The following is a 22,783-nucleotide window of genomic DNA, read 5'->3' as shown; positions in this document are numbered from 1 at the left end:
TCAAGATACTCAGAGACCCTGTATAACACATAGTTTATTCACCGCACCACTTTCAGCCCCTTGTACGTTAACAGGTGCTTGTTTATAGTTTTTGGGGCAGGCTGTGTTAAAAGCGTCGGCCACCAGGGGGGCCTGGCCACCTCTGGCCTCTGCAAGGTGGAGGGTGAAGAGGAGGAGACACCGGTCCATTGTGGTAGCTGTGTAAAATGATAAAATCATACATTGGACTCTTGGCTTTGTCCAATAGGGGGCACACTCTGATAAGAGCAACCATCTATCTATGAGAACTGCAGGGGGATAGCAAGGTTCCCTCTCAATCAACTGTGCAACTTTGGGAGGCAACAAAGTAATATAACTTTTTCCCATTTCCTTTGCTGTGCAGCATTGTTTAAAAATCTGGCGTCAAGGAGCTGAGCAGTGAGTCTAAATATATCTTTATAAGATACATAACAAATAACTAAAAATTGGTTGTTGGAATACATACTTTTAAGTCTTAATGGCCTGTCATAATTTTCTTCAAACAAATTAGGCTATTTAAGAGAGGGTCAAAGAAATAATTGTAACCATTATTATCGAGTGCTTTTACACCAAGTTCATTTAGGAATCTCAAAAGTGTGCAAGCAAAGAGGAGAGACTTGTGAACTGAAGTGGAAGTATGATTAGTACCAAAACAAGTCTTACCCTCTAGGGCCACGGGGGTGGAAGTGGCGTGGCGGTCCAATAGGTGGCATTCCTCGAGGATGTAGTGGTCGCCCCCTGAACCCAGGATAACGAGGAGGTGAGGATGGAGGGGGCCCATGTCTGCAAGCAGGAACAAGCATAACAGTGACAGATCAAAAATATTTCAGCTGCATTTTTAGCGAGAACAATCACCTACTGACATACTAGGGCTGGGCGATATATCGAGATTTTAATATATATCGATATATTTTCAAACGCGATATGTTACGAGACAATATTGTTTATATCGATTTAAATTTTTTTTTTATGATTTTGATATAGCTTATTTTGTGACAAATTGACTTGAATGTTTTATTTGAGATTTGCACAAATGTTTTGTTATTTGCACAACTGTCAACCTCAGTGGAAAAGTCTGCCTGTTACTGTCTACATTGTAACAGTGTATTTTAATTTAATTGTTATGCAGGAAAGGGATATTTGTTTTATTTTATTCAAGAAGCATTTTTATTCTATATATGCAGGCAGTTTATTTTTATTTCATTTGTTTTATACATTTTGATATTGTGCAGACCTCTGTTAATAAAGGTACCTGTGTGACATTTGGCACGAGGCATTGTATTAAAACTGACTGTTTTTTTAAGGGTTTGCCTCAGAAAAAAATGAAGCTAACAGAGATGCTATGCTATAATGCTTTGGGGGAAACCCCAATTACGGCACAGAAAAAATATCGATATATATCGAGTATCGCCATTCAGCTAGAAAATATCGAGATATGACTTTTGGTCCATATCGCCCAGCCCTATGACATACTGTTGATGGAGGACATAGATCATTTGGGTACAAATACATGCCAAATGCTTTTAAACTTTGAAGAATCATCCTCAAAATATTTTGCACAAACCTCCTCGTTTAAGGAAATTATACCTGCTACCTGTGTTTCTATGTATTATGTATAATACGTAAATGTTTGTATGTCAAACTTATAATACTTTTAGAAAGTTCTTGTACTACAGTCGTTGTTTTGTACTTTTTAAAAATTATTTTGGTCTTGTATGGCCATGTTATGTTATCTTATTTTAACTCTAAGCCCTGCACAAAAATTCAAATGTACCTAGACCAAGTGTATGCATACAAAAGACAAATACAAATCTTGAATCTTGTTTGTCTGAGGAGGTTATACCTGGGCATGGGTGGAAAGGGGGCTCTTAGGTGCATGGGAGGAGGAGGGGGAGGAGGAGGCCCCATGCCCATTGGTCCACACCTACCACGATGGCCTCTCGTGTCTGGGTAAGGTTGCATCCTTCCCAATCCTCTGCAAATAAAAAAGGGATTATGTGCACTCATTGATTAGTATGATAGCATCATAAAGGCACCCTATCACCATTATTGCATACTGTACAAAAACTAAGCCCAAAAGCACAGATACAGATAACATCATACAGGGAAAAAAAGCACTCACTTCAAGTAAGCGCTGCTAATGGTAGTTTCTATGAGGGAATAAGTCGTAGAGTGCACTTTACCATGCTCAAAATTTCTGTAGACAGATCAGTGTTGTTTTTCCTCAAAACCACTGTCTGTCTTTGTAGAGATTTAATTGTTGGAAACAGGTGTGTTTATGAATGCTCTATGCTGTGCAGACCATCATTTCCAAAACTTTGACCAGTACTTGTGAACGCTGCTATGAATTGGATTCATTCCACTGTTTTGAGCGGGACCCATAAATACCAGGTACGTAATTAAAAATTTTACACACTGTGAAGGCAACTTTATGCTGCACATCAGGCATACTTATAGTGACTTTTGATTATCAAACATTATACTTTTTTCTTTCATAGTTGCATCTACATCATTTTTCTGGTAAGGTATAGTTGTTTTTGTCTTTTATAATTTTGTATATTAAAATCTTTTTTTTTTCTTTTAAAGATAATTGTCAAAATATTTCAGTTCATCTTGTTGGTATCTTGTTGCCAAGTCAAATTTGATTTAAGCTTCAGTGGCCATGGTGCAAGAAACTGACCACTGCTGTGACTATGTTACTTCCTTTTTTCACTTGTTTCTTCTCTACAAGCTCTACACAGACATGACTTAACAATGGCAGGTTACAATGTTTTGTTAGGTCACAATAGTCCTGCATCTCAAAAAAACTGTTTTCGGCATCTAGCCTAGTACAGTTCTGGGGCCAGTGTTGCATTTGTTTTCCTGGCTATGAATTTGTGCTTTCTTTCCAATTGGCTGTAGAAAAAATGAGGAACCGTTTTTTTTTTTTTTTTTAAACTGTTGATCACAAAAAAAAAAAAAAAGTTTTAAGTTGGCCACCAGCTCTGTTCCACTGGAACCACTGTGGAGGTAAAAGGCTGTCAGAGACTACCTTATGGGCCCAAATCCATTCATGGCTCCATCCCTCCCTCGACCCCTCCCACGCCCAGGTGGGCCAAAGCTGTTCATCATTCCTCGAGCACCACGCATGGCACCACGAGCCATCGCTCCCCCTCTACCACGGCCTTTGGACCCACGACCCCTGAGAAAATTAAGACCAGAAAACTGACACCAGTCTAGGTTCCAATCCAGATTATTCACATCACACTCACATTTTAATCCAAAACATAAAAACATCACCCTCACCAACCCTACTTCAGTCATGACTGAGGTCAGACATTATCTTGGCAAAAATATCTCAGACTTCAAATTGTAATTTTGGGGAGGAAAAAGGTATGAAAACAGAAGTAAAAATAACAGAAGGATATGAGTTTTTTCAAACTATTGTAAACACTGTCAAAACTTTACCTTAGCTATATTACATATAAAAAAAGGGAACTTCTTATAGATATACTTATCATTAAGTCAGTATCTTTTGGCTTGATTATAAATATATGTACGAGAAGTAGTAAAATTAAATGCCAGAAGGTCACATTAACTGACTGTTCATAGGCACAGCAGAATGCTCTAAGAGACAGTAAGACAGACCTGAGATTGAATTTAGTGGCGGACATTTCAGATACATCCTTTGAAGTTTTTGAAGTCTGTGTGACCTTCATTTCTGTGTCTGCATCCATCTGAAAAAAGTCAGCCCAACATGTATAAACAGGATGTCAAAACTGAGATATAATCAGGAAAAGTATAGTAAAATGAACTTCTTTGAGCTTTTTACACAAAAAAGGAGGGGCTGGAAAGTATAACAAAAAAAATTGTTAAAGCACCCTTTGGGCTTCAACATATAAAATGTATTCAAGCTTTTGCAAAAATAAAGATAATTCATGCAGAAATATTTTCATATGTAATAGACCATGAAGTCGACAGCTTGATTTTCTTTTATTCATTTATTTTTTGAAGGCATAGAAATATGTGGATCGTAAGCAGATTCCTATAGTTCTGGACTGTTTAACACTGTTGTCTTGAATTCCCTAACTTATGCTGTTTATATTTTATATTGGTTTCAAGATTTATATTTTCCTTAATCTTCATATTAGTCATGTATCTTGTCACTATTAACATTTGAAATTTTAAGGAATTAATAAGCTTCCATTCCATTTCCTTTTAACATTTTGTAGGACCGTGTTTTGTAAAGAGTAAGTTATGTGCATTTACTGAAAGTAATAAGGGCCCACCAAAGTGTCATTCAGCAGATCCTGGAAACTTTCAACTCCATCATACCATCCGGCGCATTGCTCAGTGAATGACTATGTGCACGTTTACATACAACTGTTTTTTTTACTAGTTTGAGACAAGTTTACCTGTCTCAGAAAACAAAGCTAATAGCTGGAACATTATTAATAGTCTCAGGTGGATATTTTAAAATGTGGCACGTCTACAGGTAAAATGGGTACAAAGAAGACACCTTAGGTGATCAGGAGATGCTGTGTAAAAAAAAATGGTCAAAAAAGTCAAAAGTGAAAGTGGCAGATTTTCAAAGCTTGCTTTCAAAAAGTGTCTACCCCAGAGGACCAAATTCATACTGGTTTGAGTAGCAAAATTATATATTGATAAAGACAAGAGTTCCTACAACTACTATGCATTTATATATTGTAAAGCATAAAAAAAAAAATGCAGTTACATTGTAAAGGCATCTTTCACCTTTCCTGTTGGAAGCTGTGATTAGTACAGTTGCATTTTATTGCACTATATATAAATGCATGTCTCAGTGAGCGTAGACTCTACCATTGAGGGCGCTCGTGTGCTTATATAGTTACCTTCATATTTATTAAAATCTAATATTTTGATTAACAGAGCTGCACCCCTTATAAACCATAAAATTAATCTGGGATCGTTGCTACACATGTAAACATTTTCAGAGGTATTTTTCAAGTAAATAAGCCTTTAGAGCTTGGTATTTAGGCAGTGTGAGCTTGTGAATATTTATCCAAAGGCAACATAAGGGTTCAAAGAAAGAAAAGAAATACTACATAACAATACTCAACCTGGAGTTGCACAGGCTGAACAGCGAAGGGCAATAATAAAAGCAGGTTATACACCCTACAAAGACCCGTCTAATTCAGGTTATATCTTCGTATGGCAGTTCTGGAGTGATTGAAGTTTATTATGCCAAAAACAGATGTTTTGCTATAACCCATCCTTAAGGCTGGATATGCAATATGTTGAAAACCCTTTACTAAATGATAACGGAGAACAAATTAGGTCGATACCCATCACAATGACAATGATAACGTTAATCATGCATAAAGGCATGTTCCTGTTGATTTGAATTATTTTGCTGCAGATTAAAATAAAGGAATGACTTACTTCAGTTGGTGGTGCAGATGAGGTAGAGAAAATACAACTAGTTTACCTGTTAGCTAAGAAAATAATTAAAAAACTATGTAGTAGAAAAAAATAACAAATAAATACAAATTTTCCAATTATTTTCTCCTGTTATATTCGCTTTGAAATGGCGCTTTCGTCAGACTGACCAGGATGAGATTTAAGAGAACACCATCGCTACAGCTCCGCCCACCGAGATAAAACCGTGTTTCTGATTGGCTGCCTGTCGCCTTCCTTCATGACGTACTTAGAGATAATAATAATAATAATAATAATAATAATAATAATAATAAAAAAATACTTTTAATTAACTGGACCACACAATTTCAACAACTATCTCAACATGTTTACAGAAATAAACTTATTCTGACTGGGAGCAACACGCTGTTGATATAAACATTTATTGTAAAATCTGCTCAAATAAACCTTTCACATGCAACTAAATCAAATTTGTCAAAACAGATAAAGCAATCGTACACACACACACACACACACACACACACACACACACACACACACACACACACACACACACACACACACACACACACACACACACACACACACACACACACACACACACACACACACACACACACACACACACACACACACACACACACACACACACACACACACACACACACACACACAAATATTTTATATATTTGAGAACACAGCAAGTAAAAGATCATGAAGTATCTTAACTTGTAAGACATAGAAAGAAGATCACTTAAGAGCGCATCAACATTATTTTTTTTTATGTTACTCTATTAAAATAAACAAACCTGTACAGATTACTTTGTAAAATCTTATTCAGCAACTCAAACACAATCCATAAACTGAATGGCTAAGAATGACTTCATATTTCCAAACAGGGCAGCCACATATATGTGGCAAGAAAAATATTTACACTTACAATGACGGATAAAAAGAGGGAAAACACAAGACTAAGAAAAGAGAAATATATTGCGTCACTATAATGAGTAACGCCACATAAGTGACTTTTGAGCATGTCCAGAAAGAGTCTGTGTAGAGTTAATCTGGTGCGTAAAATCCATCCACTGCGTCCATTACGCACATTACGCACGGCCCAGAATGTCCGAAAGTTTGTTGATGTATTCAATGGTGTATTTGAGCGTCTGGATCTTGGTCAGGGGTTGACCTCGCTTGCTGTAGTCGGGAGGAAGGTATTCCCGGAGCTGGTGCAAAGCTTCTGCAAGACTCCTCATCCTCATCTTCTCTCTCTCGCTGGCCTTCATGCGCCTCTTGGTGGACATCCTCGATTTGCTTTGCCTCTGCGCCCCTGGACTCACTTTACGCCCCGAAAAGCCAAAGGAAAAGTCCGTGACATGATCCTGGTGCCCGGCGGGGTATCCCATCTCCGGCGAGGAGCACATGGAGTCCGTGTTGGACTCAGGTGAGGCGGACTGAAGAGACCCTTCACTTTCCCTCCCAGGGCTTTCCAGGCATTCCCATTCAGACAGGACTTTGGCTGTAATGACGTCCAGATCCATGGCAGAAACCCAGGCGATCCCGCTGCGAGGTGGACATCCAGGGGGAATGGCAGATTGTGTGAAAGTGATGTTGGCAGAGTACTTATATAGAAACAAACTCCGGAGGTATGGGTTCACAGCCCAGGCAAAAAAAAAAAAAAAAAAAAAAGGTTCAAAGAAAACCGCAAGTGCCAAAATGCGACCTTCCAGAAGGACGTCGTTCGTTAACACAGTGGTGTGAATAAGGCTAAATAGGCGTTTAATGTGATAGAAAGAAAAATAATTAGATTCCTGTGCTCTTTAAAGTCTGCACGAAGACAATTGTCAGTTTGACGCGATCTGTCTAGTGAAGGATGTTATTTCACCTGAGATATTCACACCATTCTGGCAAGTCAGGCCCGCCGCGTGTGTCTTCAGACGGGACGTCATATAGACTGGAATAACTTTTTAGCAGCCAAATTAAATCTTAAAAGCGTAGTTCATCTAAGTAACCCAAAGACGCAATCGGGAGAGTTATCCACTGTTCTTGTCCTGAAGTTCAACTTACTTTAAGTGTTCAAAAATGTCACCTATAAAACACTGATTACCAACATCATTTCAAGATTTACATTTTATCATAATTTGCAAGACAAAGTGCACTTAAAATCCGTCTGTTTTCCTGGAAAGTTGTTTTTATGGCTTCAAGAATCAGCTTCTATTCTAAGAAAGATAAAATTAAATAGCCAGCGCTCTAGGACTGAGTTGTTATTTGGGTAGAGGATGCAGCTGTCACTGCAGCTCTTTCCAGACCTTTCATGTCTGGAAAGGTGTGAGACCCCACTCATGATCAAGGGGTCAAACACTGCAGGGCTGTAAAGGCAGTGCTGTTTCTGAGGCCCCCACCACCCCATCCCTGGCACTGGCAGGCTTATTTGGATAACACATTTCATGTAGAAGACAATTCAAAGCACTTTACATAATAAGATCTTTAAAAAATATATTGAAAAGTCAAAGTTTAAAAGTAGATATTAAAGTCAGACATAAGTTAAAAATAATAAATCAAATGAGACGCAAGAAATAAAGGTTGTAGTGCATTATTAAAATGCAGCAGTAAATGAATAGGTTTTCAATATTGACTTAAAGCACTTCAGTTTCAGCAGCCCTGGTGCATTCTGGGAGAAAGCATTGAAGCTGAAAGCCATAGACATATATATATATATATATATATATATATATATATATATATATATATATATATATATATGCATATATGTCTATGCTGAAAGCTGCCAGTTTGGTTGTAAAAGTAGGCGTGACCCTCACAACCTGAGGGTTCATGGTTCACAGAGAAAAAAAGTATTATTCGGTATGTCATCCTTAAAACCATGCTAATCCACATCTGTGAGCTCAAAATGAAACATAATGAAAAAAGGAACCCCTTATATGGCAGAAACAACTACATTTATGATCATAACCTTAACCACCGGATCATATAGCAGAGTGTCATTATTATTTTTATTTATAAAACATAAAAAAAGAAAGTAGGTAACATTTATCTACAGTCAATAATCCAAAGACATGAACTCAATATCATTTTAAGACAAGAAAACAAACAAAAAAAATTCTCAGCTCATATTTGGGACTGGAACCATCAAGTGTTTGACAGGTGCTGATAAAAAAAAACATCTTAAATGATTACTGGACTTGTCCAGAGCAAACAGGATGTGAATAAAGACATCTGCTTGCATCACAGTGCGTTCCTAATTTCTCAAAAGGAACGTTCATGAATTCCTAAGAAAACAAGAATTCATGTGTTCTTGTCCATCACCACGTAACCTGCAGCTCACTTTAGAAATTTCAGTCTCAGTCTCTCAGCCAGTGGCAGTGGACTGTCAGTACAAAGCACTGAATCGTCGCTGTCTAACACAGCAACAGGTGACGCTGGAGTCTGGAGAATAACATCCTCATCCTCTTTAGCCGTTTGCATTTCCTGACATTTGTTTTCAGCTGACACAGGTGCAGTATTTCCAGCCTTTTCCACGAGACTCTGTGATTTTGGTCTCGTTATGTGAAGCTTCCGAGTGTGTTCTGCACTGGTTGGTTTAGGGACAGAAAGTGGTTTCAGGGGGACGTCTAAAATACAGGTCTTGATTTTGTTTTGGAGTTTTGTTTTTGTGGGCCTTTGACATCCAGACTGTTGGTTTTCCACATCACTCTCTTCGCTGGATGAACACAGACTCATGCACACACTTCTCTTGGTGGTCTGCAGCGCGCTCAGGTTCTTTTTGTTACGTTGACCCGGGTCAGAATGGCACTTTTCTGGTGCAGCACCAGATGATGGCAGAGCAGAACTGATGAATTTATATTTCTTTTTGGAGCAGTTAGATTTCAGTTTTAGACCTTCAGCTGCTAAAATTTGCTGTTCGGTTTCTTTTTTTTGTAAACTGAATACACTCTGGCTCCTGTCAGCAAGTGGTTCCTTTCTGTCAAAAGCTAAAACTCCACCAGACACATTACTGTCACTGCTGCCTTTATTGGACATTTGAGCATGCTTTCCTTGTGAATTGGTTTCAGGACGAGCAAAGTCATAATTTAGATGCCTTGAGACCACATCATTGTGATTCATAGCTTGGTTTGTATTTCTCATGAGCACCCTGTCCCTCAGAGGACACTCCGTGTAACTCAGGTCTTGAACTGATCTGGAGTCTGCCTGTTTGACATCAATTGTGATTTCCTGCTCTGGGTTTTCACCTTGTGTTTGATCTCTGTCTGTGGTCTTCTTTTGCTCTGTGGAGTGGTTTGCTTGTGGAGTTGGGGAGGATGTGAAGGACAAAGTATCCCAATCAATGTCACTCAGATGTAAAGCGTCAATAACAACAGAGACAGAAGGTGAAGCCCCTGATTCAGCACAATATACTGTATTAACTGGACATCTGTTGTCTTCTTTTCCTTTCCTAATCTGTTTATGGATGTCTGGAGAGTCCAAAATCAGTACTTCTGTTTTATTTGAAGCAGGCAGAGTTTGTGGCTGAATGGAGCTCTGAAGGGTCATCTGAGACAAGAGATCTGAAACATCTTCAGAGACATCACATGGCTTTTCCTTTTTACCCTTTGGTTTCTTTTTTTCTGTAAAGACAATTAAGATTGATTCAAGTTGAAAAACTATGTTAAATGTAAATAAATGATAAATGCAAGGATTTGCAAGTAATTTCAACCTTATTCATAATCATTAAAATGTTTGCATGCAACATCTCAATATGATGCAATAATCGCATCTCAAGTTAAGACAAGGGCAACAGAAGAATGGAAATGTGGATGCCTTTAGTGGCATAGGTAACTGTTACATCTATGACGGCACTGGGAATGCTGAATAACAACACATACAGACTTACAACTTACTGCTATCTGGATATTTTCAGGAAAGGCCTTGCATGTTTCAGCAAAACAATGTAAAACAAAACAAAAAAAAACTATTCTGTCTCGAGTCCAGATTTGTCTCTCACTGAAAATAGAGGTGACACAAGACAAACATTACCCTGCCCAGATTTCTTTTTGATATGTTATTATTATTAAATAAAACATTAACCATTATGTGTAAAAAAATAAAAAATAAAATTCAAAAGAATTTTCAACTCATGGTACTGTTTTTGTACACTTTTCCCATTAAATGCAGTGTTAAAAGTATTTCCAAATTATTGTGTTCCGTCTTTGTTTACGTTTTGTCCACAGTGACTCTAGTCTTTCTTTTTTCTTCCATACATTAGGAAGCACAGGTAACTAGTGGGAGCAAAGGTCTGTAGAAAATGACAGCTAATCTGCGAGACAGACACCTCTGAGCTGCATTAAAGGCTTTGGTGTGAACTGGTAAAACCAAACTTTACATTTTCAGGTGTCAGAGCGGCTGTAATAGACAGCCTTGAAAAACAAGTAAAACTGCCAGGTGGCTTTGATCAGGACGTCCCAGTCGGCTCAGTGTTGGAAGTCTAGGAAGCTTGTTAAATCAGTGCGGGAACTTTTGTGGAAAATGTGCCCAACACTAACTGCCAAATGGGGTTAATTTAAAAAATATCCAAACAGGTAAATATTTTCAAATAATATTGGCTGTTCACATAACAATATAATAGTAAAGTGTATATAACTGACTCACTTTTTTTCTTGTTTTCTTCAGCCAGAGCTTTGCTTCTCGTGTAGCTCTCTACTATCTCTGGAAAAGCCAAACGAAAGATAGTCTCTTCCTCCACAGTCCTCACCTCACGCTGGTCCTCTGTAGGGCAATCTTCTGGAAATACATAATGTTCTGCAGAAAAAATAAAGTATTAACTTTAGCTCTTAAAGAGAAAATGTGCCTTGCTTCTATATCTGCACATTGGAGCTGCCTCTTCAACAAAATGTTTGGTCAACAAATCCTGAGAAAGCTCAATGAAAAAAAAAAAGAGTGCAAAATAGAATTAACTTTTTTCTTTTGTCAGATCAGTTAACCAAAACTACCTTATCCTTCATTTAGTGAAATATTAAACGGTTTAAAGCCAGACATTACCAGAGTAACTGTTTGTATCGTAAAAACATACATTTATAATCAGTAATTTGGGTGTAGAAGAAGAATTTGGGTAGCGTTAATTTTGAATATACTGCACTTTGTTGGAATCATGTGCTTCTAATCAAGAAATCCACTTATGTAACATAGACAAAAGTTGTTTTTTTTTCCAAATGTAAAACATTAAGGAACTACAATCGTAATTAGTTGATTGAGATTTTCTCAACCATGTCAAATGGGCTTGTTAGTAAAGAGGACTTTAATATGACAGATTTCTCAGCCAGGGAGGAAGCCAGTTTAGCACCTAGTGGCTGTTGTGACTGATCTGTCACCTCTGAACCCCATCTCACAGCCAGTCACTACAGACAACCTGGTGATGAACGCCCTGCACCCCAACTGGCACTTAGCGCAGCAGCCGTGTCACTCAACAGATAAATACCCCCGCAATCTTTCATTGCCAGGCTAAGAGGGCAATGCAAATCTGCCGCATCACTAAGTACATAGGTAGATTATTTGTACTAACCTGGTGTTGTCCAGATGACTTCGAAGCAAGCAACAGCATTCCTCACTCTTGGTTTCAATATCCTTTTGCATGAAAATGAAGCATGAAAAGCTGTAATGTACCGGTATGTCTGTGATGTATGTACTGTAAGCTTTACAAAACCATCATTGCAGTAATGCTTTCATTTTTATATTTTTTTAACTTAAGAAACTGCAGAACTACCGAAGAGGCTTGATTTGGCAGGACACATCCCTTCCATATTTCCTGTTCACCAACTCAGTATAGGTCATCAGGGCTAAAACCTTTCCGCTGGTGTAGTGTTTTGGCCACTCCATCTTTTTTAAGGCAAAATTCTAGTTGAGAGAAGAAGAAGAAGAAAACAAAAGGATCACATGCAACTCACCAAATTGATAGTAACACATTTAATAGAACCAATAATCTGTAAACATATAACCTGCATCAGCAGCATGTTCGGCTGCCTCTTCTTAAAATGTGACACAGGTTTGTCCTTGGGAACCAGAAACTCACTGATGATCTTCAAGATGAAATTGAAGCATAGAAAATATTCTTATTAAATGTGTTATTTAAAAAAAAAAAAAAGAGAGAGAGATGAAAAATAAATAAATGTACCTCTGTAAAAGGAAACTGTTGACTTGCAAGGGTTTTCCTGCAAAATAAATTCTACAGTTTGATCCCTCACTTGTGCTTTTATCATTGTATTTTTTTACTTTTATAATTTTGTAAATTTGTCATTATATTCTATCATTGTGATCAAATTAAAGTTATGTTTATTCATACCTCCTGATGTTTGCTTCTAGAGACGAGGCCTGGTGGGTCTGTTCATTGCGGTGCCAGTCGCAGGGACACTGATGGTCAAAGAAATGAGGTTGACAGAATTTTTGACTGTCACAGAAGACACACCCGCCACGCTCATGTGCCTTGGCTGACCCTGAAATCCAAAGAGAAATCAGTCCTTAATTCAAGTGTGTAGTTGAACATGATGGATTAAAGGGTTTTAGATCTGTAACACATGAGACACGTCACTTTCACTCTACTTTCCACCTCTTATCATGATTTCAATCATGCAGCCCTATTTCAAAACGGAGCATTACTCACCTGGATGCTGACATATGTTGCAGTGACGAACCTTCTTTACAGCGACATCAAACACATCTGCATTCTCCTCCTTCCACTGGACGAACCTTTAATAATGGGAAAGAAGTTTTATGGTTACATAACATATGCATATACATAACAAATAATATACCCTACCACAGGGGGGAAAAAGGCTTTTCAGTAACAAAAAAGGGAAAGAAAATAATCTGGAGAATGTGTGGAGTTTTCTCAACCTCTGCAAAAGCGATTGTCCTTGCAGTGTCTGTATAAGCTTCAGGGCCTGCTCTCTGCCAACGCCTGGTACGCCCTTACAGAAGCATGGAAATGCACATAAAGTGTAAGTCATTCGCATCAGTCATTTATATGCAGCACATTTTCAGATGAATGTGTTCTCCCTACCTTTATAATATAATCACATCCAAGGAGGATGCCGAGACCAACAAGATTTTCTCTGGACAGATACAACTCTGTTTGCACTCGAGAAGTCTGGTAACAGTCCACCTGTGGGTCCTGGAGGACAATCACAGGAAAAAAACAGTAAGAAAAAAAAAAAACAGTAAGGTGGATGCGTCCAGATAAAACGGGATGGCCATTTTTGGAAAAAGAGAAGCAATCATCTTCCTGTTTGTTGTAATAAATGTAAGCCATTTGTATGTCTACTGAATACTAAACTGGTATACAGATCATCAACATTGTTACTTAGTTAGTTAGTTTCTCAAAAAACGTCTATTCAAATTAATACGTTTCAGACACATATTTTGTGTTCAAATAGATTAAAACAGAACCAAACTTATGTCACTGGAGATTAATAAAATTCATAAACAAACAGATCACAGATCATATGAAATATTCTGCTTTGAAGGATTTGGGGCCAATATAGTTTTTTGACACAAAGAAAAGTTTCATTCATTCATAAATGCAACTTTCCTCCAAAATTATGATCTGTCAAACTCTTTATCATTTTGAACAGTTATGTACTCGCTGTTGGTGTTGTTGTTAGCACCCATCTTAAAAAAGGTAAGTTAACAGAGGGTACATAAATGACTGAAGATAGCACTGGTGTTGCCCATAACAATTATGCTGCACTGTCTGATCTATTTCTAATAACCTACACAAGCCAGTCCAGGCAGGAGGTCAGGAAAGCCATCACACTTGTGAAATCAACAATCAAATATTACACTTTTTGAAGGTTTAAGTTGGTGTTTTCCGTTAACTTAATCTGGACAAATAATATTTGGACTCCAGTCATAAAACCAGTGCTAATTGCCAAGATGTTTTTGAAAAAACAGTGAGGGTTAGTCAGCTTCAACTTTCAGTCAATTTTGAGTTAACCATACCTTACTGTTCATATTGAAGTTTCTGTACACCGTCCGGGCCCCATACAAGAATGCATCTCCATCGTTGGTGATGCAGCCGTCCACCAAGCCCTGGGAGTCCAGGTAAGCACACATGGCCTCAGCTTCGCCTGCAGCCGTCACCCAGGGCACTCCCAGGTAGTCCAGCATCTCTGCACACTGCATCCAAGCATGACATATACACAATGTGCCGGTGTTCTGCCAATTTCTGCTGCTTTGCCAAAAAATGCTACCTAAAGGTTTTCTACCTTTGTAGAGTTACAATTTTACTGTGTTTTACTCCCTAGCCCACTTCCTTTCCCCCCAAGTGGTCCTTGTCTCTTGCCAGGCCGTTATTGTAAATAAGAATGTGTTATTAATGACCTGCCTGGTTAAATAAAGGCCAATGACTGAATGAATATCAAATAAAGCGATAGAATTGTTTTTTTTTTCTCTTTATCGTATAATGTTCACAATGTGTAATGCAATTCATGTCATGGGTAGTGTATTTTGAAGGATCAAATACTCAACATCCCATATTATCAATTTTACATCGTGCAAGAAATCATGGACGTGACAATCAAACTTTGAAAATCCACAAAGTAGTATTTTCTGGCAGGTAGCAAAGATTGGCAGAACACCGGGAACACATTCAAGTCTGTGATGAGGATCAGGCATGGATGTATTATAGAACTATTATAGGGATCAGGAGAGAGCAGGACAACAAACCTCTCGAAGCACAGCATTAAAGCGCCCCCTGCTGGTGTTTGTGGCAGACTTGGGAGCGGAGGCTTTTTTAAATCCCCCGTGTCTTGATTGCGTCCTCTTGCTCATTGTTTCTGCTTTCAGCTTGGGAGCTTCTCCTTCCATCACAAAGACCAGCTTGATCCCCATTTGTATGAGGGAAGACACTCGGAAAAATAAATTCCTGGACACAAAAGAGTGGTTTTAACAACTTTTACACGCTTGACGGAATCTGACAGCATTGGGAATCAGTTAGTGTTTATGTTCATGCTTAGTTATAACTTTATTGTATGAACATCTCACAAACATGTCGTACTGACCAGCATCACTTTCTATACAGTGTCGTTAGTTATTGAGCATTATGGGTTATTGGATAAGAAATGTAACAACAAGTTTATAAGTGCTGTCTTTAAGTCGAGATCATTTAACGACTATCACAGAGGTTTATATTCTGACACTTCACAGTCTTTAAGTGTGTCTACATTAGAAAAAGCCAACTCAAACTATATCAAATGGCCCATTCCCCCCAAAGTCAAGGAATCTCATTTTAAATTGATTAATAAAATGTATCCAACCGCTGAATTTTTGAGACATAGATTTAAATTTGAAGTTGACCCCTGTGTTTTTTGCAATGAATTGGAAGAATCACTTGATCACATGTTTTTATTGTGTCCTGTCTCAAAAGTTTTTTGGCAAGAAATTAGAAATTGGCTATCTTTAAAAATGAATGACATTCCAAATTTAGAAAATCGTTAACATTATTTTTTATATAGATACTATTGACAAATCACTGTCCTTCTTAGTTAATGTCATTCTCTTACTGGCTAAATACCACATACACTGTTGTAAGTGGAGAAAAATGAAGCCCTCTTTCCATTTTTTTATAAATGATTTCAAAAGTTTTTTTCTTTCTTTAAAAAATATTAAGTCAAATAACTCTGCAAAAAAATTTGTAACCGATATATCAAAGTATTTTATTTTAAGTCTCTTTCCGAAATGTTGATGCTATTTGCTTTGAAATGCCTTACAGTTCCTTTGTATTGACTTTACTTGTCTCTTATTTTTGTTTATATGTCTCTTGTTCATAAAACCTCCTGGATGTTCTTTTTTCTTATATTTCCTCTACTAGTAGTTTTGTATAAAGTGTGTTTTTCTTGTTTAAAAAATTCTGTTCAATAAAAAAATAAAAAATAAAAACTTTCTATACAGTGTCACACTCAAATGTGTCCCCTGGCCACCTTAAACTAGGAACAACAATCCTATTGTTACATCTTTTCTTTTTTGTTTTGAAGTTAAGTCCCTTCTTCTGTTCTTGAACATATATCACGTATGGCCATCACACTTGGTCTTCAAAATAATAAAGCGCATTTCCATCACCACCCAGTAATATTAATTAGGAATATCAAAATATCCTCAGTGGATTCCGGTGCAACTTAAATTATCCTTACTGTTTTGCAAAACCAACATTTCAACAACTAAATTGTAAGTAAGCATGGATATTGCTTTAACCGTCCATTCTGTATGGTTTAGAGTGGAAAAGAGTGAAACATGGTGGCCATAACTTCTAATAATTTATTTCTGATGCCTCTCTGAAAATACTTTTCAATGTTTTCTGATGCAGTAAATAAAGCTATGCTTTAGTTGACCTGAATAAATATACATGCAACAATATTTCCTTCACAGCATGTGAGGATTACCTCAGGTGTGGCTTGGTGACTCTCCCCATCATGCCCTGCACATGCTGAGCCTCGCACACCCATAAACTCAGGTCCACCGCCAGCGTTTTTCCGCCCAGACTATACAGCGGCACCGACTCACGGACCGGCGCGACGATAGACCACAAATCGTTAACACCCATAATCAACTACAATGGGACGATTTGATATGATTAGACATTAAGAAATGCACTGAAAATGCCAACATCTATCGACACACAACAGGACGACCTGTTGGGATTTTCAAATACTGGGCTGCGTTCGCATTCGCTTCAGACCTCTACTGCACCACTTTGCTGCCGTACTAAACGTCTCCTTCTTAAACATAAAGAAAATATCTGGTTTCAGTTTAATTCAAGTACTTAAAATGCGTTACAATTAGCTTATAGGGTGGTTATATTTTTCACTAAATTAATCACAGACACACAAAGTGGTAAAAAAAGAAAGCATCATTACAAAGCCGGTCCAAGCCCAACGTTCGTAAATGTGCGTCACATTTAAGCGCCGTCTAGTGGTTGTTGCCAGGGAAACGAGGCGTTGACTTTTCCAGCCATGGGATCACCGATGTACTTAGAAATTGTTGGCTTAATTAAAGACCCAAATTTTCACGTTGCCAAAAGTATTGCTGAGGTAAAATATCATATTTCAGCCTGTTGTAGCCATTTTGGATAAATGTTATTATGTTTAAATGATTTATACCTTTTTGTAAGATTCCTTTGGTTCATAACATTCCGTTATTGATTTATTTTCACCTCAACACTAACAACGCCTACTTATGTCACTACAGGGACTGAAACAGAAGTTTCCTGAGACATTTTTGGACCCCAAAATCCAACCACTTCTTGAATTTGATTGGCAAATGTATCTGAGCAACAAGAAAAGGGTAGGTCATATGGCTCCACAGGTGTCAAAAGTATTCACATTCTTTACTCAGGTAGAAGTATAGATACTAGAGTTTAAAAATACTCCTGTAGAAGTTGAAGTATCAACTCAAGTTTTTTACTCAAGTAAAAGTATAAAAGTACTGGTTTCAAAACTACTTAAAGTATAAAAGTAAAAGTAATGTAAGGGAGAAAAAGCCATTAAGGACAAAAGCCATTGAAAATGAATGCATCTTAGTATAATGCAAATATATTAAAGAACCATATATGTGTACTATTGAGCATTAACATGTGTTTCAGAGAGCAGGAGATATGATGACTAGTTGCCTATAAGTATTGTAATGGTGCAAAAAGTCAAACTTCAGAGGCATGTTATCATTTATCCTAACCTTTATTGGAATGTACATCCAAGTTTAGTTGCAGGAATCTGAGGGATGTAAGAACAAAACTGGACAAGAACATCTGTGCCACAACCACAACCAAATTCACTCTATCCGGATGGAGCAATTTAACTGGATAGTTTTTTTTTAAAGGCCAAAATGAAACAGAGTAACAAGGCTGTTTTTAAAATGTAAGGAGTAAAAAGTACAGATAATTGCGTGAAAATGTAAGGAGTAAAAGTAAAAAGTCGTCTGAAAAATAATTACTCCAGTGAAGTATAGATAAAAAAAAAAATTCTACTTAAGTAAGGTAACGAAGTATTTGTACTTCGTTACTTGACACTTCTGTATGGCTCCACTAATTATTCAGAAAGAGAACATTTTTCTTTTTCATAGCTTGTCAACTCTGAATCAAAGGTAGAAGTTTTCAGATTTTAATTATTCAGTAAAAAATAGTTTGGGGCAGCAACAGAATCCAAGTAAAAGCATGGGCAATCTATTAAACAATGATCCACTTGACTGACACACATACTGTGTTTGTCTGAGACAGACAGGGTCATGACACCTGTACTGACAAGACACGGCTGCCTGTTTTCAAAATCTGTTGATAACCACAGACTGCTGAGCAGCTAAAATCCTGATTTCAGCAAGAATGGATGCAGTTTTCCTGTAAAACTGGAACAACTAGTATTACCAGTTCCCAAAAGATTAAGAAAGGGTGTTTGCAGTTAGGAAAACTTCCCAACCTAAACTGATTTTTCAGATGTTGCAAATTTTGTTTGAATAATTTGCAAAGTATCTATAACAACTCAAACATAATGGGGGGAAAAAAGTGGTAACTTACTTCATGGTGATGACATTATCTGAGATGAAAGATAATGCTGTTATGAATAAAAGGGGTGACTGTGCAGACTGCAGCACATTGCAGTGTTGTGATGCTTTATGCCGGCACAGCAAAAATATTGCTGTTGTTTGTAGTTTGTAGGAAACTCTGAAATGCTGAATCACAACCCAATAATTGTTCCAAACCTGTGATTCAAGGAGCTGTGTGGTGAAATATGGCAGTATTCCAGCAGCCTGATGTGCTTTCTGAACGGCCTTCTCCTTGGTAATGAAAAGGATCTTGCTAACTGGGCCAACAAGCAGTGGGATTTCACTGTCACTCGCCCGCAGGCCTTCTATACGGCTCTCGCTGAGGACGACTACGTCAAACACCTCCAGAAGACTGGGGCAAGTCAATGATTTCATATAAATAACAACTATGAGCACAAAATAATTACATGTTTCCCTTTCAAAACTGACAAATTCTCAGTATCATATTATCTTAAATCTTCGTATATTATATTTTTTCAACAATGACAAATTTTGCATTGTCATAATATTTCATTCATTCATTCATTTCCTATACCCGTTTTCATCTTTAACCCTGTAATCACAGGGGTTTGCTCCCAGCTAATTACGGGGAGGCAGGGGTCGCAGAATTTCAATGAAATAAAAAATTAATTTACTGATCAAAATGAATCTAAACAGAACTTTCACAGTATTGAAACTATGAAATCATGCTAAATGTACCCCACATACAATTGTTTGTACCCCTCACTTCCATACTTGGTTGCAGAACATTTTGAAACAATGACAGCTGCTAATATTGCTTGTTTCTAGAAATGTCCTGTACCTTGATTCACAGCATGATAGAACACCTGAGATGTGTTACTGTAAATATAATATTTGTTTCTTTAAATGTATTTTAGGTCTACTTTAAACAAAATAGTGCATTGCATTCCCAAAAATCTGTGTTCTGGTTTCCTCTTCCAATGATACATGATTTTGATAAACATTAATCTTGCCGTTTTGTGCCTTTACTGTGTAATAGTGGTATCATTCTTGGCTATTGTCCATGTAGCTAGTCATGGTTCAGGGTGCAGTGTATGGTACAGAAAACACCGCTCCATAGTTTTCCAGGTCAGTCTGAACCTCTTCAGAGGTCATGCATGGTGTTTTTGTTTTTTTATACCAATCTGTGCCAACATTTGCGGACCTCTGTAGCTGAGTTTCTTCCTAGTGTCCTTACCTGGAAGTTTATTAATGGTTTCATGTCTGTAAAACGTGTCGGTGACACTACAAACTATTGACAAGCAAATTGTAAGATCTTTGGAAATCATCCAGTAGCTTTTTAAGCTGTTCTGTTAATTGATTTATTTTGATAACAGTATTTTTAATAAACTCAGATTGTGTAGAGTTGTGGCTTTAAGAAAACAAAAACAAAATTATAATAATAATAATCTTGCTCTTTTGATGAAATAAAACCATCATTAATTGCTTGATTCAGGTCTTCTGAACATTGGAGATTCAGGGAAGGTTAGATTTATTAGTCTGTTTATATCTGAGAAAACATTTACCCTGTAACTTGAACAGGACAAACATGTACAGAGGATTGAGTCATACTTATATTTATAAATGTACAGATCCTTACGAAAGTTAGGTAATAAGTCTCTATTAAAAAAATGAAAATGTATTCATGTGTTATTTCACTTTGCGTATCCTTCTTTTTTTATGTTGTGAAAATATTCTGATAATACAAAATTGATCCATGGTGTTGGAAAAAAGGTGTTCCTCTGTTCTTTCATTATAGCATCAGTTTGTTTTCATGGACATTAAGATAGCAGAAGAAGAAGTAGGGAGATTCTTGTTTGAGGTAAGGAATCCCGATATAAATAAACATATCTTTAAACTGTTTCTTTATAAAAACGTGTTCCACTTTTCCATCTTTTCGTTTCGTTTAAATTCTGAGCTAAGTGAACATTGGAGGTAGTTCTCATTTGAGATATAACTAAACATGATCACCACAGATCATTGTGTGATCACCAACAAGGTTTGTCCTCTTCTCAGCTGTTCTCAGATGTGTGTCCAAAGACAGCAAAGAATTTTGAGGCGCTGTGCACAGGAGAGAAGGGACTGTCCCAGGATGGCCTCCCGTTCTGCTACAAGGGTTCGCTGTTTCATCGAATTGTGCCAAACGGCTGGGTGCAAGGTGGAGGTACTGTGACAGCCAACTCAGTCGTCATTTAGTTTTCAAGGACCTCATCAAAATGCAACTCATGTACTGTATAATAAGATCACATGATCTGACATCCTTCAATAGCTGCTGGGATTTTGAGCTCTGATTTTATCTCTACACATGGTGCAATTGAAGCCAAAGACATGAATCAGACATCAGTTATTTATTTGGACATCATTTCTATGAATTCAGTTTTGCAATCTCTTCTTGTTTAAACGAAGTATTATTGTGGATTAATATGGTAAATGGCTTACACTTATATAGCGCTTTCCAGCTGTACTCAGACCGAAAGCGCTTTACACAGTAGACATTCACCCACACACGCACACAGCTTGCGTGGGGGGATTCAGTGTCTTGCCCAAGGACACTTTGGTGGACACAGGAGGAACTAGGCTTACCACCAATGAAGGAATGACTGTCTTTTTAAGCCAAATGAATACATGGCTGCAGTCATATTATTAATTATTTGTTCACAGAGAACATAGATGGTGTAAATTTAGAGTATTAACACATTATACAATCTTTCTCTGTCTGTTGTATAGTCACAGGTGTTGTCTCACAATAGAATAACTGTGTCTCCAAATTTGTAGATATTTCTCCAGGAAGTAAAGGTAATGGTGGAGAGTCAATCTATGGACCAACTTTTGAAGGTACAGACAGAGACTTTCACAAGATGATAACATACTGGGCAGGTGTGAGCATTAATCATACTTTATTCACCTTGTAACGGTCCTTGCGTTCAGATGAAAGCTTTGCTGTTTCCCACTCTAAACGTGGCATTCTGGGAATGGCGAATAAGGGTGTTCACACCAATGGATCCCAGTTCTACATCACCTTGCAGCCAACACTCTGGATGGACAGGACCTATGTTGCCTTTGGGTTTGTGTTACTAAATGGACTTTAAAATCACCCACTTTATTTCTAAATTATTGATGATCTCAGTTCAGGTATAAACTTTTCATGAATCTCTTTTTTGCCCTCTATTTTAGGCAAGTTGTTGAGGGTTTCAACATTCTGAGAAAGTTAGAGGAAGCCCCCACTCGCAATGAAAGACCTCAGTATGCATGTAGAGTAGCAGCTTGTGGCATCTTTAAACCATAACTTCTAATAATTTATTTCTGATGCCTCTCTGAAAATGCTTTTCAATGTTTCTGATGCAGTAAATAAAGCTATGTTTTAGTTGACTTGAATAAATATACATGCAACAATATTTTCTTCACAAAAAGTCTCACATTTATTGTAAAATTGTATTGTAATTGTAGTATTAAGAAAGGCTATTAAAAGATGTAATCACAAGCGCAATATTCTTTTGCAAGATTTACTGGCACGGTTTAAAGGTCTTTAACGGAATGCTTTCTTCAAAAGATGCTTATCTTGTGTGATGTTTGTTAAAAAGGGAGAATTCAAAGTAGAGGAACTGAAAAAGAGATTATGGTAAAATATTAACTTATTTAATTTAACCATAGCTTTAATAATTCATATTATGAACATAGAATAATACAAATTACTGTTAATTAGATAAAATGTGTCTTAGTAATTGTCCTTCCTTCCTTCCTTCCTTCCTTCCTTCCTTCCTTCCTTCCTTCCTTCCTTCCTTCCTTCCTTCCT

At 37.4% G+C, this 22,783-nt stretch overlaps 4 protein-coding genes across 4 annotated transcripts; 1 reads left to right on the top strand and 3 right to left on the bottom strand.

The window, feature by feature from the left end:
- si:ch211-51e12.7 (uncharacterized protein LOC336335 homolog) lies at nucleotides 1-3,165 on the bottom strand. Its single transcript, XM_061707210.1, has 4 exons — nucleotides 3,050-3,165; nucleotides 1,862-1,993; nucleotides 682-801; nucleotides 1-197 (listed from the first exon to the last, which is right to left on the bottom strand). The coding sequence occupies exons 1-4, from the start codon at nucleotides 3,160-3,162 to the stop codon at nucleotides 107-109; spliced, it is 456 nt and encodes a 151-aa protein (XP_061563194.1). The 5' UTR covers nucleotides 3,163-3,165; the 3' UTR covers nucleotides 1-106.
- A 3,173-nt stretch (nucleotides 3,166-6,338) lies between these two features.
- msgn1 (mesogenin 1) lies at nucleotides 6,339-6,996 on the bottom strand. Its single transcript, XM_061746564.1, has one exon. It carries the CDS (start codon nucleotides 6,951-6,953, stop codon nucleotides 6,519-6,521), a length of 435 nt encoding a protein of 144 aa, XP_061602548.1. The 5' UTR covers nucleotides 6,954-6,996; the 3' UTR covers nucleotides 6,339-6,518.
- Nucleotides 6,997-8,412: 1,416 nt separating this feature from the next.
- LOC133464530 (flap endonuclease GEN homolog 1) lies at nucleotides 8,413-17,074 on the bottom strand. The gene is made up of 13 exons (XM_061746563.1): nucleotides 16,839-17,074; nucleotides 15,127-15,325; nucleotides 14,401-14,577; nucleotides 13,463-13,573; nucleotides 13,297-13,370; nucleotides 13,064-13,149; nucleotides 12,746-12,896; nucleotides 12,578-12,614; nucleotides 12,402-12,482; nucleotides 12,170-12,300; nucleotides 11,969-12,030; nucleotides 11,059-11,208; nucleotides 8,413-10,037 (listed from the first exon to the last, which is right to left on the bottom strand). Exons 1-13 carry the CDS (start codon nucleotides 16,997-16,999, stop codon nucleotides 8,755-8,757), a joined length of 2,703 nt encoding a protein of 900 aa, XP_061602547.1. The 5' UTR covers nucleotides 17,000-17,074; the 3' UTR covers nucleotides 8,413-8,754.
- A 329-nt stretch (nucleotides 17,075-17,403) lies between these two features.
- ppil6 (peptidylprolyl isomerase (cyclophilin)-like 6) lies at nucleotides 17,404-22,276 on the top strand. The gene is made up of 8 exons (XM_061706942.1): nucleotides 17,404-17,486; nucleotides 17,644-17,739; nucleotides 19,159-19,347; nucleotides 20,750-20,812; nucleotides 21,007-21,154; nucleotides 21,766-21,825; nucleotides 21,919-22,054; nucleotides 22,165-22,276. The coding sequence occupies exons 1-8, from the start codon at nucleotides 17,409-17,411 to the stop codon at nucleotides 22,274-22,276; spliced, it is 882 nt and encodes a 293-aa protein (XP_061562926.1). The 5' UTR covers nucleotides 17,404-17,408.
- Nucleotides 22,277-22,783: the final 507 nt, after the last annotated feature.

The sequence above is a fragment of the Cololabis saira genome, chromosome 18 (assembly GCF_033807715.1).
Source record: "Cololabis saira isolate AMF1-May2022 chromosome 18, fColSai1.1, whole genome shotgun sequence".
In the NCBI taxonomy this organism is placed as follows: domain Eukaryota; kingdom Metazoa; phylum Chordata; class Actinopteri; order Beloniformes; family Belonidae; genus Cololabis; species Cololabis saira.
The sequence above is the reverse complement of the archived record's forward strand: the minus strand, read 5'-3'. Positions and strand labels throughout refer to the sequence as shown.

Excerpts from the sequence above, each read along its gene's own strand:
- msgn1 (XM_061746564.1), bottom strand. The coding sequence starts at position 6,953 with ATGGATCTGGACGTCATTACAGCCAAAGTCCTGTCTGAATGGGAATGC.
- LOC133464530 (XM_061746563.1), bottom strand. The coding sequence starts at position 16,999 with ATGGGTGTTAACGATTTGTGGTCTATCGTCGCGCCGGTCCGTGAGTCG. Across the intron at positions 13,371-13,462 it reads GATGTGATTATATTATAAAG|GGCGTACCAGGCGTTGGCAG; the intron begins GTAGGGAGAACA and ends TGCTTCTGTAAG. Across the intron at positions 12,031-12,169 it reads TGCCAAATCAAGCCTCTTCG|GATATTGAAACCAAGAGTGA; the intron begins GTAGTTCTGCAG and ends TTCATGCAAAAG.
- ppil6 (XM_061706942.1), top strand. The coding sequence starts at position 17,409 with ATGGGATCACCGATGTACTTAGAAATTGTTGGCTTAATTAAAGACCCA. Across the intron at positions 17,487-17,643 it reads TTGCCAAAAGTATTGCTGAG|GGACTGAAACAGAAGTTTCC; the intron begins GTAAAATATCAT and ends ATGTCACTACAG. Across the intron at positions 21,826-21,918 it reads CTATGGACCAACTTTTGAAG|ATGAAAGCTTTGCTGTTTCC; the intron begins GTACAGACAGAG and ends CCTTGCGTTCAG.
- si:ch211-51e12.7 (XM_061707210.1), bottom strand. The coding sequence starts at position 3,162 with ATGGCTCGTGGTGCCATGCGTGGTGCTCGAGGAATGATGAACAGCTTT. Across the intron at positions 1,994-3,049 it reads AATGGATTTGGGCCCATAAG|AGGATTGGGAAGGATGCAAC; the intron begins GTAGTCTCTGAC and ends TTTTATTTGCAG. Across the intron at positions 198-681 it reads CACCCCCGTGGCCCTAGAGG|CTACCACAATGGACCGGTGT; the intron begins GTAAGACTTGTT and ends CATTTTACACAG.